The 13,474-nt window shown below is 48.3% G+C and overlaps 1 protein-coding gene across 4 annotated transcripts in view; it reads right to left on the bottom strand.

Annotated features, from left to right (window-relative positions):
• Window positions 1-1,100: 1,100 nt before the first annotated feature.
• Pik3c2b (phosphatidylinositol-4-phosphate 3-kinase catalytic subunit type 2 beta) overlaps window positions 1,101-13,474 on the bottom strand; it is a 65,044-nt gene continuing 52,670 nt past the window's right edge. For all 4 annotated transcript variants that reach the window (XM_034513159.2, XM_076941175.1, XM_076941176.1 and 1 more), the window contains 10 exons: window positions 12,069-12,238; window positions 11,552-11,708; window positions 11,163-11,272; window positions 9,721-9,922; window positions 9,214-9,338; window positions 7,482-7,599; window positions 6,502-6,583; window positions 6,036-6,142; window positions 4,630-4,758; window positions 1,101-3,857 (listed from right to left, as the gene is read on the bottom strand). In XM_034513159.2, coding sequence (XP_034369050.1) covers window positions 3,672-3,857; window positions 4,630-4,758; window positions 6,036-6,142; window positions 6,502-6,583; window positions 7,482-7,599; window positions 9,214-9,338; window positions 9,721-9,922; window positions 11,163-11,272; window positions 11,552-11,708; window positions 12,069-12,238 — 1,386 coding nt within the window. In that variant the 3' untranslated portion in view covers window positions 1,101-3,671. The remainder of the gene's footprint in view (window positions 3,858-4,629; window positions 4,759-6,035; window positions 6,143-6,501; window positions 6,584-7,481; window positions 7,600-9,213; window positions 9,339-9,720; window positions 9,923-11,162; window positions 11,273-11,551; window positions 11,709-12,068; window positions 12,239-13,474) is intronic.

Genomic DNA, 13,474 nt, shown 5'->3' with positions numbered 1-13,474 from the left:
GTTTCTCTGTGTAGCCCTGGCTGTCCTGGTTGTCAGGCTTGTAGGGCAATTGTCTTTACCGGCTAAAAGAAATGAAACGTTTAAATGTATTTCTTTCTTTTCTTTTTTTTTTTTTTTTCGAGACAGGGTTTCTCTGTATAGCCTTGGCTGTCCTGAAACTCACTCGATAGACCAGGCTGGCCTCGAACTCAGAAATCCGCCTGCCTCTGCCTCCCAAGTGCTGGGATTAAAGGCGTGTGCCACGCCACCACCGCCTGGCTTAAATGTATTTCTGTGAAGAGAGTTAGGACAACTAGATGATCCTCATACGCTGCCAGTCATAATCATTAACCTAAAATGCACATATAGTCAAAATACAGTGCTTGGCCAACTGCTACATTTTTTGCAAACTTCTAACTCTTAAGTCTTTTATTGTCTGTCTCTTGCTTTGATCTCTCTCTAACCGAGTTACAAACTCAGAGGGAATGTCTCAAACTAGCACTTTCAAACTAGCATTTTTAAAAACTTGTTTTTTATTTTCCTTTCAGAACTTGTAGCCAAGGCTAGGCTGAAATTCCCCCGAGATGAGAACAGCTGTCAGTGATGGTGAGGTTGCCCCTAAGGTCAGACCACCTGGTAGTTATCATGTCTAGACAGCAGGAGCAATAGGGAGGGATTGACAATTTACTGGAGCATCTTTCAAAGGCTCCAGCTGAGATCATACGAGATCACACCTCAAGGAAGACAACTTTATTATGTATATCTCCTCCTCCCCCCAACCCCCAAATATTCCTCTGTTTTGACCTAGAGGTCATGTCAGTATCTTGAAAGTGAACTGAGAGTAGGGGTCACAAGACCCCTTCATACTCTTTCCAATATGGCCACAGTGGATAAATCTCCCCTCCCTGCCTTTCACCACCATTATCCCTTCAATCTGTGCACTTGAACAGTGGCTGAGTCTAGCCTCTTAGGCCTGCTGAATCAGAGCTTTTGCCCAGAAGCTTTGGTTACAAGCTGACGATTGTAAAAATGTCCACTGTGGTACACTGGGGCACCAAAAGCACACATCTGTTGCTTTAATCTGAACACTCACGCATCCACCAATCTTTAATAATGATGGCTTTGTTTTCTCAAATTTCATTTATTAAAAAATACAGTTCCAGAGAAAGTGGAAGATAAAGGAGCGTGGGAAGTGGGTACAGTACACGGACCCTCTTTAAGTCAGCGACATAAAGGGTCAAAGTAACATGAGCTGCAGGCAAAAGCCCGAAGCTCATCTATGGTCCAAACATCTGGAAGGTTCCATTGCTTTCCAGCTCTGGTCTCCTGCCTTCAGCAGGCTGCTTTATCCTTGGCATTTTAAAATTATGTTATTTATGTGTGTGTCTGTGTGTGTGTGTGTGTGTGTGTATGCGTGCACACATGTTGTGTAATGCATATGGAGGACAAAAAACAACTTGTAGAAGTTGGTTGTCTCCTGCCATCTTGAAGGTCTCAGTGGTCAAACTTAAGTTGACAGGGCAAGTCCCCTTAGTCACTGAGCCACCTCACTGGCCTGCCATTTTAAATTAAGAAAAAAAAAAAAAAAAAAAGGACAGGGCAGCTCATGCCTGTAAATTTAGCACCTGCGAGTTGGAAAGGCAAGTAGATCAGGAGCTCAAGGTTATCCTCATCTACATAGGAGTTCGAGGCCAACCTGGGCTACATGACATCCTCTCTCATAAACAAAAACAAAAGCAAAACAACAACAAGAACAAAACCTTTCTTGTTTCCATGTGGCTTCAATGGAGCTTTACTCTCTCCAGTAATGGGGTCACAGGGAAACTGTTTGCCGTGTCCTTGCTAACTCTTCTAGAGGCAGAGGCAGACAGATCTCTATGAGCTCAAGGCCAGCCTACCGTATATAGTGAGACCCTGTCTTAAAAAACATAAAATGTTAAATTGAGTCCCTAGCTGTCACTTTTAGAAGGAGACAACTCTTTGGAAACTCAAGAGTGGATTTTAAATTCATCTGGTAAGAAAGGAAGAATGCAAGGTGGGCTGGAGACTCAGCTTGGTGGTGCAGCACTTGCCTAGCACTCAAAGGGTTTGATCCCTAGCACCACACAAGGTGAGCCAGGAGGTGGCAGCAGCAAATGCCTTTAATCCCAGCACTTGGGAGGCAGAAGGCAGATGGATCTGTGTGTGTTCCAAGACAGCCAGGACTACACAGAGAAACCCTGTCTTGAAAAAAAGGAAGGGGCCGGGCAGTGGTGGCTCATGCCTATAATCCCAGCACTTGGGAGGCAGAGGCAGGCGGATTTCTGAGTTCAAGGCCAGCCTGGTCTACAGAGTGAGTTCCAGGACAGCCAGGGCTACACAGAGAAACCCTGTCTCGAAAAAAATAAAAAAAAAGATTAAAAAAAAAAAAAAGATAAAAAAAAAAAAAGAAAAAAAGGAAGGAAGGAAGGAAGGAAGGAAGGAAGGAAAGAAGGGGTTGAAACAATCTTTTGTTTGTTTTCTGAAGAGGATGCTGCTCCAATCCAGCCTCCTTCTGGCCAGGAAAATAACCAGAAGAAACAACTGCATCGACCAGTGCTCACTCTTTCCAGCCCCCTCTGCTATGGACTGAGCATCTCTGTCTACACCCTAAACAGCTTTGTGGCCCTACAGAATGAAGTTCTTTTTAAAGTGTGACAGAAACAGGGTTTGGAAGAGAAAGTAGTAGACGGTCTCAGGGGACATTTCCCAGAAGCTGCAGCAAATGGCACAATGCGCCCGTCCCCCCCACAGGCATGGCCGGAGCTATTGGTTGGCAGCATTTTGTCCCACCAAACAAGATGGGGCATAGAAGCACCCCAGTGTATTCACCAGGGCTGAGAGAACAGACGGGGGAAGGGGAAAGGAAGGTGCTTGAGCAGAGTCCAAGCAGCAGGGGAAGAGAAGAAACACTTTGCCCTAAAGAGCACGGGTCCCTGAATCTAGGTCCTGTCGGAACCCTACTGTGGAAGGCCCTTCCTTACACATGTACTTAGTTATCACAATGCCCTCCTTTGGAGGCAAAATCGGATGGCCCAGAGCGGGCATCAGTCCAGCAGTCGGTCAGTCCTCCCCACTCCTCCCCAGTCTGCCTGAGAGAGGGAGGGCTTCATCGAGGACCCACTGGGGCCCTCCCCAATATTTCCTATAGCTAGAAAACAAAACCCCCAAAATCCTGGAGAAAAAGTCCAATAAGAACTTTCATCATACAAAAAAAAAAAAAAAAAAAAAAAATCAAATCGTCTTTCTCTTTTGCCTTCTCACACAAAGCTTCCTGTCCCAGTTAGGACAACATTACTATTTCATTTTTTAAAAATAAAAATAAAATATCCACCCACCCTTCCCTTCTAAGTGCTACTTCATAGAGCCCGCACTCCACACACCCCCAAAGCAGGCATTGCTCCCTTGACACAAGGTAAACATAAAACTCTGCTGCAAGCCCACAGCTTCCCAGGGGCTGTTCAGCACAACCAACCCCAGTACAGTCTGCAGAGGAAGGGGCAGAGGATAGCGCTTGACTCCTCCAGCCCCTCACCAAGGTCAGGTCCACATGGACCGTGGGTGGGGAAGGCCACCCAGGGCTCTGCCCCTTCCTAGCAAAGGAGTTAGGTGGGGGAGAGGCTTCTCCCCCAGCTCTGGGCAGCAGCCGCAGGTCTGGGCCATGAGTGGGTTCATTAGGTTCCAAGACCTCGAGATCCCAGTGCAAACCAGCCGGTCTTCTCCTGGGCCAGGTCCAGCTCCCGAAGGCGGATGTGCACCTCCCCAAGAAGCACGTTCTCCCAAAATCCTTGCTCACTTAGCACACTCAGCTGGAGCTCCCGCTGCTGTAGGTCTCCCTTGGGGATCGCATCATACACCAACTGCAAACATGGGCATTGGGAGAGAGGCAAGCTGTGAGACACGGGTGGGGGGGTGGGGGGGGTGGGAATTTAGGAAGAGACGTTCCAGTCCCTAGGGTAATGTGTAGTCCCAGCCAGCCTGAAACTCACAGCAATCCTGCCTATGTCTTCTAAATGCTGGGATTATATTTATTGGAGCTTCTGATCATCCCCCACACAGGGTAGCGGCTTCCCCTTCTCATATATTAGGGCCCAAGTCCCATTTTGAGAATTGCAACCTTAAGGGTTTGAAAGCTGTCATCATAAAGGGATATGGGTAAGGTATAAATACATGGGGGCGGGGTAAACAAATCAGGGGTTAAGAGTGCTTGCTGTCTCAAAGCTCGAAGCTGCCTGTAACTCCAGGGGACCAGATTCAATCTCCTGGCAATCATGGGTACATTTATACACAAATAAAACCAATATTAAAAGGAAAAAAAGAACGAGTACAGTCGGTCCATACCACCATCCTCAAGGCCGTCACTGAGCAGGAGGCAGCAAATGAGCAAAGTGTGATCTGCCCCGACAGGACTAGTTTATAAGAAGGGAGGGTTGGTTGTCGGGTGTCCTGTGGCACACCTCTCAAGTCCCAGCACTCAGGAGGCAGTGGCAGGAGGAGCAGGAATTTGAGGCCAGCCTCGGTTACATATGGAGTTTGAGTCTCAAAAACCCAAATAAATAGATCATCAATGAAGCGGTTTGCGGACACCCCCCCCCCCCCGCCCTACCCTGCATACCCCAATTTTCCACAAACCATCTCATTGTAGGTAGGGTTGCAGGTTTTCCGGGCCACTTTGGTTTTCCTCTTTGTGGTTTTCTGAGGGTCAGGAAGGAGGTAAATCTTTACATAGGGGTCAGGGTCATTGCCATCCTGGAGCGGCTGCTACAATGGGAGGCAAACAGAGGTTGAAGGATCCTGACAGCATCTTCCACTTTCCCATCATCCCTGAAGCTACACTCTGATCCAGATTCTCTCTTGTTCTCCCTCTGGTGTTTTTGTGGTACACACCTAATCTTTCTGTCTGATTCCCAGCTCAATACACACCGATTAAAAGCACCTACTGTGATTACATTAAATATACAGATATATTATTTTTCAGTTTCAGTTTTTCAAGACAGGGTCTCTCTCTATATAGCTCTGGCTGAGACCAGGCTTGACTCAAACTTGCAGAGAGCCAATCACCAGCCTCTGCCTCCCGAGTGCTGGGATTAAAGGAACATATCACTATGCCTGGCTTGTACGACAGTTATAAATAAGCCATCGGGGCTCTCCAGGCATCTTTTCTCCATGATTAACTTGTCATTTGGTCCCTTGAAGCCCTTAGAGGTTGAGACACAGGTCAGAGAGTGGAGGCTGCTGGTTCACAGTTAGCTAACTACTGATTCGCTTAGACTGACTCTGTTCCAGTTTTTGTTTGTTTTCCGAGCCCCAAATGAAGCCACATAGGATGCTGTGCATCACAAATGTTCGACAAAAGTTCCTTGTCTATTCCTGATACTGTTAGAACCTGGCTCAATGTTAACTATATACTGCCTTGACTATGCCTGAAGGAAGTCCAAGGGCTGCCCTGTCTACATTCACCTGTCTACATGGATCTATTACTACAACCAGGTAGGAAGCCCCCCAGGTCTCTCCTTTGTAAAACTATAATCACCACCGCAACAGTACTACTCAGACAGGCAAGTACTTCCCATGTATTATCTCATTTTGTCCCCACAGCAACACTTGGAGGGAGGCACCGATATCATCTCTTTTTTTGGGGTGGGGGGCTGGGGTTCAAGACAGGGTTTCTCTGTGTAGCCCTGGCTGTCCTGGAACTCACTCTGGAGACCAGGCTGGCCTCGAACTCAGAAATCCACCTGCTTCTGCCTCCCAAGTGCTGGGATTAAAGGTGTGCGCCACCACTGCCCGGCCACTGATATCATCTTAAAAAGAGGTTCTCCTCTCAGTACTCAGGATACTGCCACAGACCACAGCAAGCAAGCAGCTGTGTCTTGAATTGCCTGGTCAACCGCAGGCCTGGTGTGGGCAGTCTGTGGTGGAGGCTCAATAAACTTCTGTGGTTACTCTCATTATCCAGGGGCGAAGAAGGACTGACTCACCCAAAAACTACCAACAAAAAGACCAAAGACCAAATGAGAGCCGTTGCCTGCACTTACCAAGCCCCGAATATGCATCACCATGATGAAGAGTTTGTTGTTTTTGTAGGAGATGGACAGCTTCACCTCCCCACCGACCTTCCCAACCGGCCGGGCCCATGTCCCATCTGTAGAAATAAAGAAAACAGGTCTATAGGCCAGCAGTGCCCCTGACTGGTGCCAGGCAGACATCTCTACTTCCTTCCTAAAGCTCTGCCCCAGCTGTCAGGTTTCTGATATCCATGTGTTCTGGAATGCCACGTAGAATTGGGTTGGGATGAGTGTCCTCTATCTGACAGAGTAATCACTAACTAAATAGCCATCCCCTAGGGAACCCAGCCACAGAGCTGCGGACACCACAGCCTGGAAAGCCTGAGGCCTCAGCAAGTAAATAACTGAACAGGAAAGAGGGTTGACAAAGAGGTGGGGCTGTGGTTTGGCAGGACAGCCACCAGGAAGGCACTGAACCACCGGGAGGGTACTGTACCTGAGGACTTCGGAGCTGGGCTGGGGCCTGAAGCCTTTTCATCTCGAGGCAGGGGATGGAAGAAAGTATACACCAGATCACACTGGAACAGACCAGAAAAGGGTCACTCTTCAGTAAGACATGACCATGGAAGAGTTCATTTTATTTGCACATTGACAGACAGACAGACAGACAGACAGACAGACACACAGACAGGAAGACAGGCATGCGCTCACACGCATGCACACACACACACTTTTTTTTTTAAAAGAAAAAACCAGCCAATGGTTGGATGGGTGGGGGAACGAATTCCTATACTCTCAGCACTCAAAAAGCAAAGGGTAGACTGTTACAAGTTCAAGGTTAGCCTAGTCTGCAAAGTGAGTTCTAGGCTAATCTGAGTTACAAAGCGAGACCCCCTAGCTGGGCGGTGGTGGTGGTACACACTTGTAATCCCAGCACCCAGGAGGCAGAGGCAGGTAGATGAAGGCCAGCCTGGTCTACAGAGTGAGTTCCAGGACAGCCTGGGCTATACAGAGAAACTCTGTCTCTAAAAACAAAAACTATGGGACCCCATCTCAAAAGATAAAACAGACAAAGACAAGTAAATAAAAAACCCCAGGCCACTTCGGGCCAAAAGTGGTCTACAGCATTGTACCCCTTTGTTCTCTACTTCCCCACTGGCACACACAGCTGGGGTGGGTCGTATCCCTGAGTTAGTCTGGGCCTGAAACACAAGCCTTTCTCTGGAGAATGTTTCTAACTAATAATGGGAAATGAAAGCAAAACCAAACCAAACCTAGGTCTGAGGCTAGACCCACCACAAACCAAACCTAGGTCTGAGGCTAGACCCACCACAAACCAAACCTAGGTCTGAGGCTAGACCCACCTGTGCTCTCTGATCTAGTAGAGCCAGGCACTGGTCATTCCCCAGTTTACAAACCCCTCGTGACTTCCTGGGACTCAGACCTACTTCCCTCTCATACCCCACACCCACTCACCTCAGCCACTTCAGGGGCTGCGTGAATCAAGTGCCAGATGTAGCCATTTAGCTCCTCCTTCCGCCTCTCAGCCACCGCCTCTCCCCGGGAGCGGCCAATCACAAACCGACTAGGGAAGCTAGAGGGAGAGGCAGAAAAAGGACAGAGGGACAGGGAGTGAACAGGAAGGTTTGAAAGATAGAAAAATCATAAGTTGATCCCCTGAACCCTACACTTAAAAGCAAAGACATAAAAACCTGTAAGTCAAACACTGTGTTGCCTCAGTCCCAGGAAATTAGCTGACCATTTGAACAGATGGCCCTAACTGAACAAACCTTAAGATTCATGGTGTCAGGATGCTATGGGCCCAAGATTAGCCTGGCCTTAGCCTGGCCTCGCTTTGAACTAACAGCCCTGAGACAGTTGGTGCCAGGATGCTAAAAGTTCGAGATTAGCCTGACCCCCTTGAACTGGAGCTCATGATATATAGTGTGAAACTAGTTCGAAATAGCCAATTATAAAGTGACACACCATCCATCTTAGGAATTTGAGATCAAATGTATCGATGACCTAGTGACCTGTTCCCCCTCCTTCCCCCTTCCCTAACTCCACTCTCAGCCTTCCCCTTCCCTAACTCCACCCCCACCTGGTTTGTAGATTACCCCTTAAAAGCTGTAAAATTCTTTTGTTTGGGGCTGAATTTCCTGAATTCCCGCTATCCCCTGCTTGGGGCTAGAAGTAAAGACAGCCCTGGCTAGCCAGTAAACCTCATGCGATTGCAGCAAAGTGTGTTTCTCGTGAGTGATTTGGGGTGCGTCTGCAGTTCTCCATGGATCGGTGAGGTCCTTTTCATTTGGGCTTTACAGGTTCAGACATTCCATTTGCATTTCTAGTTACCTGATCCTTGGTTGCCAGTAGCTTCACTTCTGGGGGACCCTTGCCTCCCTGACTCCCACCAGACTCCCCAGTCTGTGCTCACATCTGTGCCTGGGTTGGTCCATCTCTATCTCTTTCACACACACACACACACACACACACACACACACACACACACACACCACTTCCTAGGACCTCAGAGAATTCTCACTTTTTAACCATCAGGCATTTTAAGACTTCTGTGTATGGTTGTGGCATTGAATACATTCACTGTGTAGCATAAACACCACGGGAAGTCAGGTCCAGAACTCTTTCTATCTTGCAAAATGGAAGCAGCACGCTTGTTATACCTCAGCCACCGATTCTGCATTCTGTCCGTAAAGACTCTGATTACTCTAGGGGACTCCAATAAGTAAAATCACCTTGTGTCTGTCATCTTTCATTTAGGCTCATTCATGATGTAGCTATTGAAAGTCCTTCCCTTTCAATTAATATAAATATAAATATATATACACACTATTTACATACTATATTATCACATATACACATTGTATTATATACATTATATATATAATATATATACACACATAAATTCTTCTGATACGTTATAAACCTTGAGTCATATGTTCAGATTCACCTAGTGCCCTGCTTTCAGCTCAGCTGACTTTCCTTCTAACTGGTGGCCCCATGTTTTGTTTTCCAAGGCTAGAGCAAGGCAGTCTGGTGATGCTAGCCAGCAGGGGGCGCACCTGTTACCAAGCCCAACACCAAAGCCGACAGATCCTCGGTTTGAAATGGTTCCTTCTGAAACATCCCTGCTAGTCGTCCCCCCAGCCCCCATCTTTCAGTTCTAGCAGGATTAGGGGAGAGGGGCTACCTGGGCAGGAAGGAAGATGGGAAGAGCAGACGCAGCTTGTTGTGCAGTTCCTGGAACTCCTCGAATGTCCTCTGGATGTACGTTGCCTCGTGAGCATTCTCTCGCATCACCTTCACCACATATATCTGCAAAGGCCAAACTCGGAGTACACCTGCCTGGCCGGCTGCCTTCTAGAGGGGAGTGGGAGTGCCTGTGTGTGTGTGTGCGCTCGAGAATGTGTGTCTAGTGGAGATAAGAGTGTAGGCAGCACACAGGCAGGAACCTAAAAGCAGAGACTTCCTGCCTGTGTCTCACAGGACACATGACTCACAAAATTACCAACCAGTTCAGCACCCTGAGCCTCCTATGCAGGTCACATCGGCAAGGGAACTGGTCTGTCTGGGTTTGCTCTCAGTTCAATAGCCTCAGTAAACTCCAGGGCCCAATGTGCAGACATGGAGAAAGAGTTAACCCTAAGAAGGTCGGTGGACAGGGAGCGACAGAGGGTCAGCGAGGAGGAACACTTACATAGCCCTTGCTGGGGTGGAAGACCTTCTCATGTCGGCAGAGAAAGACATCACGGATGCGGCCAGAGCTCTTGAGAGTATGTGTTCGGGGAGCAAAGGAAAGAGTCAGCCGGTCATCTGAGCCTGTGAACTTCATCTGAGCCAGGTTATGGATGAAAAAGTTGAGTTTTGTGGCTACGCTGCCCAGGCTGGACTCAATCAACCTGTATGAGCATGGGAAACAAGGGATGTAGCCAAGGACCCAACCTCTCTTTGCCTTGACAGCTACCCAAGCAGATATCCCAAGTCCTGAGGTCCCCCCCCCTTTTCCCCCTTTTTTTCTTTGGGGAAGGGGGACTGGATCTCACTGTATAGCCTAGCCTCAAATTCATGGTAATCCTCCTGCCTCAGCTTCCTAAGTACCAGGATCACTGGTGTGTACCATGCCCAGCCCTGAGTTCTGAAAATAATTACCAGATCAAATTACATCCCCAATGTAATAGTCTCACAGTGCACATGACTAACGCAGTCATCTCATGCAGTTTATGTCTGTGACTCTTCAGTTCCTGTTCCTTCTGCCAAGGCAAGGGAGAAGGGAACTTGGGACAGCACATGTCCACATGGTACTGTCAAATGGAATTCAAGGACCACACTAGGCACTTCTCAAAAACATTAACTTCTAAGGGAGAGCCAATGAAATGGGGAGGGTCTGACCAAAAGAATGATTATAAACCAGGTTGGAGGCAGGGGCTGGAGAGATGGCTCAGTGGTTAAGAGCACTGACTGCTCTTCTGGAGGTCCTGAGTTCAATACCCAGCAACCACATGGTGGCTCACAACCATCTGTAATGGGATCAAATGACCTTTTTTTTAGTGTGTCTGAAAACAGCTATAGTGTATTCATATAAATAAAAGTAAATAAATCTTAAAACAAACAAACAAACAAACAAACAGGTGTTGGGGTTCACACCTTGAACCCCAGCAGAGGCAGATAGATCTCTGAGTTCCTTCAAGACCAGCCTGGTTTACAGAACAGGTTCCAGGACAGCCAGGGCTACACAGAAAAACCCTGTCTTGAAAAACTAAAAAGAAAACCTTTTTATAAAATCCAGCTTCCACCCTGACTCCTAGACAAAGTCTCCGGTTGGGACCCGGTAAAACGACAAATCAGAGCCAGGCAGTGGTGGTGCACACCTTCAATCCCAGCACTTGGGAGGCAGAGGCAGACAGACCTCTGAGGCTACCCTGGTCTACAGAGTGAGTTCCACAACAGCCTGGGCTACTTATACATTAGCCTCAGGATGCAGACAGGAACAAAGTTATTACCAAGGCAAAACCGGGATAGCGGATCACAGCCCTGGCACTAACATTTGGGCTAGGCCTTTCCCACTGCCCAGCCTGCTCCTGCCAACCTGATAGCCTGTGGACTACTTGGCTGGTCAGCACTGGTTTGTGCTGCATGTACCTTGTGAAGTAGGTGGTGGCATTGGCCTCTGTGTCCTGAGGTCTCAGGGCATCATACACATACTTGAGGTCCTCCAGGTCTGAGAGTTCGGGGATTCCACAGGACAACATCTGGAAGAGGAAAGGAGAGCTGCCTGTAACAGCAGCCCAGCATCGCTTCCTCTCTGAGCCTTTGGGGTTATAGACAGATGCTGTGGGCAGAGGTTAGAGGGCCACAGGAACTGGGGGGATAAAGTAAGAGGTCAGGCACCACTGTCCCTGGGTAGTTTGGCTGCCCTTAGGGAAGTCATGTGACACAGTTGGGAGGAGTGGCGCTCCAGGGATCCTCTGGAACAATCCAGGGCAGCCTTGAAGATGGAGGAGGGTTCACAAAGAGATGAAGCTTCTCACCAGGCCCAGAAGGTTGAGGAAGAGGTGGGTGTGCTTGCGAATGAGGTTGTAGGCTTGGCAGCAAAGGTCAACAAAATCATGGAAGCGGCTGGAAGGCTTGTCACCCCCGTTGATGACATAGGCCATGTCTGAGGTGAAGACAAACGGGGCACGGTCCCTGGGCCAAGGGAACATACAGGTAGAAAGAAGGTCAACATGGAGACGGGAGGTCACCTTGTAAGCTCCATCAAGGTCTGCTTTGCTTTCCTTTGCCCCTCACCATGTGTTCTGACCTGGGATAGCAATACTTTCTGCCAGCTCCCCAATGGTTCTCAGCTTCCTATCACTTTGCTTGGTCCTCAGTGAAGAAAGGTAAGAGCCGATCTTTGCACAAGGCTGTGTGCAAACCTGAGCTCTTATCAGTCTTCTGGTCTCCTGAACTGCTCAGCCCAGGGTCAGTGCTCTGAGGCCCAGCTGCTCCAGTCCTAGCTCTGAACCACTCTGGCCCTCCGAGACAGAGACACAGGAAACCGCTTACCTCTTGATATTACCGAACATCTGTGCATGGCCCAGGAAGCGGCCAAAATCTATATGGAACATGTGGCCCGTGGTCTTTAGCATGATGTTGTCGTTGTGTCTGTCACAGATGCCCAGGATATATGTAGCTACACAGCAGCCGGCACAAGAGTAGATGAAGTTCTCCACAGCCTGTGAGAGCAGAGGCAGGTGATGGAGCCACAGCCAGCCTGACCTTCTTCTCTCATGAGAACGCCAGCAGCATCAGCACCTGCCTGCTTACCTTCATCATATACCAAAGCACACACTTAAGTACACAGAAACGCCCTCCATGTTTTCTGAAGTAGAAGATGGGAGGTTTATACGTCTATATACACCTTTCATCTGAATTTGGTTTTTTGGCTGGAGAGACAGTGGGCATGAGCAAGTCCAGACAGGAAGACCTTACTGGACGGAAAGACTGATGCTTAAAACTCTCCTCACAGGTCATGATAGCCCTGACTTGAGTCTGGCTACTAAGTATCTGAACTAAAGGCGCCTGACCCCTCTTCATCCACCCGTCTTCCTGCCCCAAATAACACTCCACTCCCAGAGTACTTGCTGCCAGCTAAATGCTTACCTAATTAAAGTCACCGCACTCCAGAGAAGAGCTGAGGCAGCTTCACACTTCCTGCGGTGTTTTGCACTTGAAAATCAGATCTCTCTATTTGGTAAAAATGTGTTGGGGATATTTTTGGGCTCAAGGGGTGGGAGGGGCTGGGGTAAGAGCACTTGTGCTATAACCATGAGGATCTGAGTTTGAACCCACAGTAATGATGTTTAAAAAAAAAAAAAAAAAAAAGCTGGGTATGGCCGTACATTCCTGGAACCCCAATGTGGTGGGACAGAGACAGACAGAGTCTGGGAGCTCACTGGCCTGCCAGGCTAGCTTCCAGCTCATCAACAGACCCTATCTACAGACAGTAAAGTACACTGACAGAGGAAGACACTTGATGACCTGCTTTGGCCTGCACATCCATAGGTGTGTGCACTAAGCCCACTCATGTTCATACACACACAAAGGAGGAGGAGGGAGTCAGGCATGGTGCCACTTGGGAGGCCAAGGCAGGCCTCTTTGAGTTTGGGGCCAGCTTGGTCTACATAATGAGACTCTGTCTCAAAAGCCAGACATCACAGAATTCAGCTTCTGTATGGGAAAGATCGTTTCTTAGAAAGCAAAAAAAAAAAAAAAAATCTATGAATGAAAGGAAACCACTAGAAAAGGAGCATAGCCTACCCAATCCCAGCTCTGGTTTACCGTCTCTATTAACCTGCCCATCACAGGCATTTTTACAGATAAGGCCTCTGGAAGATCGCAAAACGCTGTTCTTTCTAATGGCCACCAGTAATGAGTGCACTCCTCTTCCCCCTCCCTGAGCAGGGCAGGAA

Source organism: Arvicanthis niloticus, chromosome 10 (genome assembly GCF_011762505.2).
Source record: "Arvicanthis niloticus isolate mArvNil1 chromosome 10, mArvNil1.pat.X, whole genome shotgun sequence".
In the NCBI taxonomy this organism is placed as follows: domain Eukaryota; kingdom Metazoa; phylum Chordata; class Mammalia; order Rodentia; family Muridae; genus Arvicanthis; species Arvicanthis niloticus.
The sequence above is the reverse complement of the archived record's forward strand: the minus strand, read 5'-3'. Positions and strand labels throughout refer to the sequence as shown.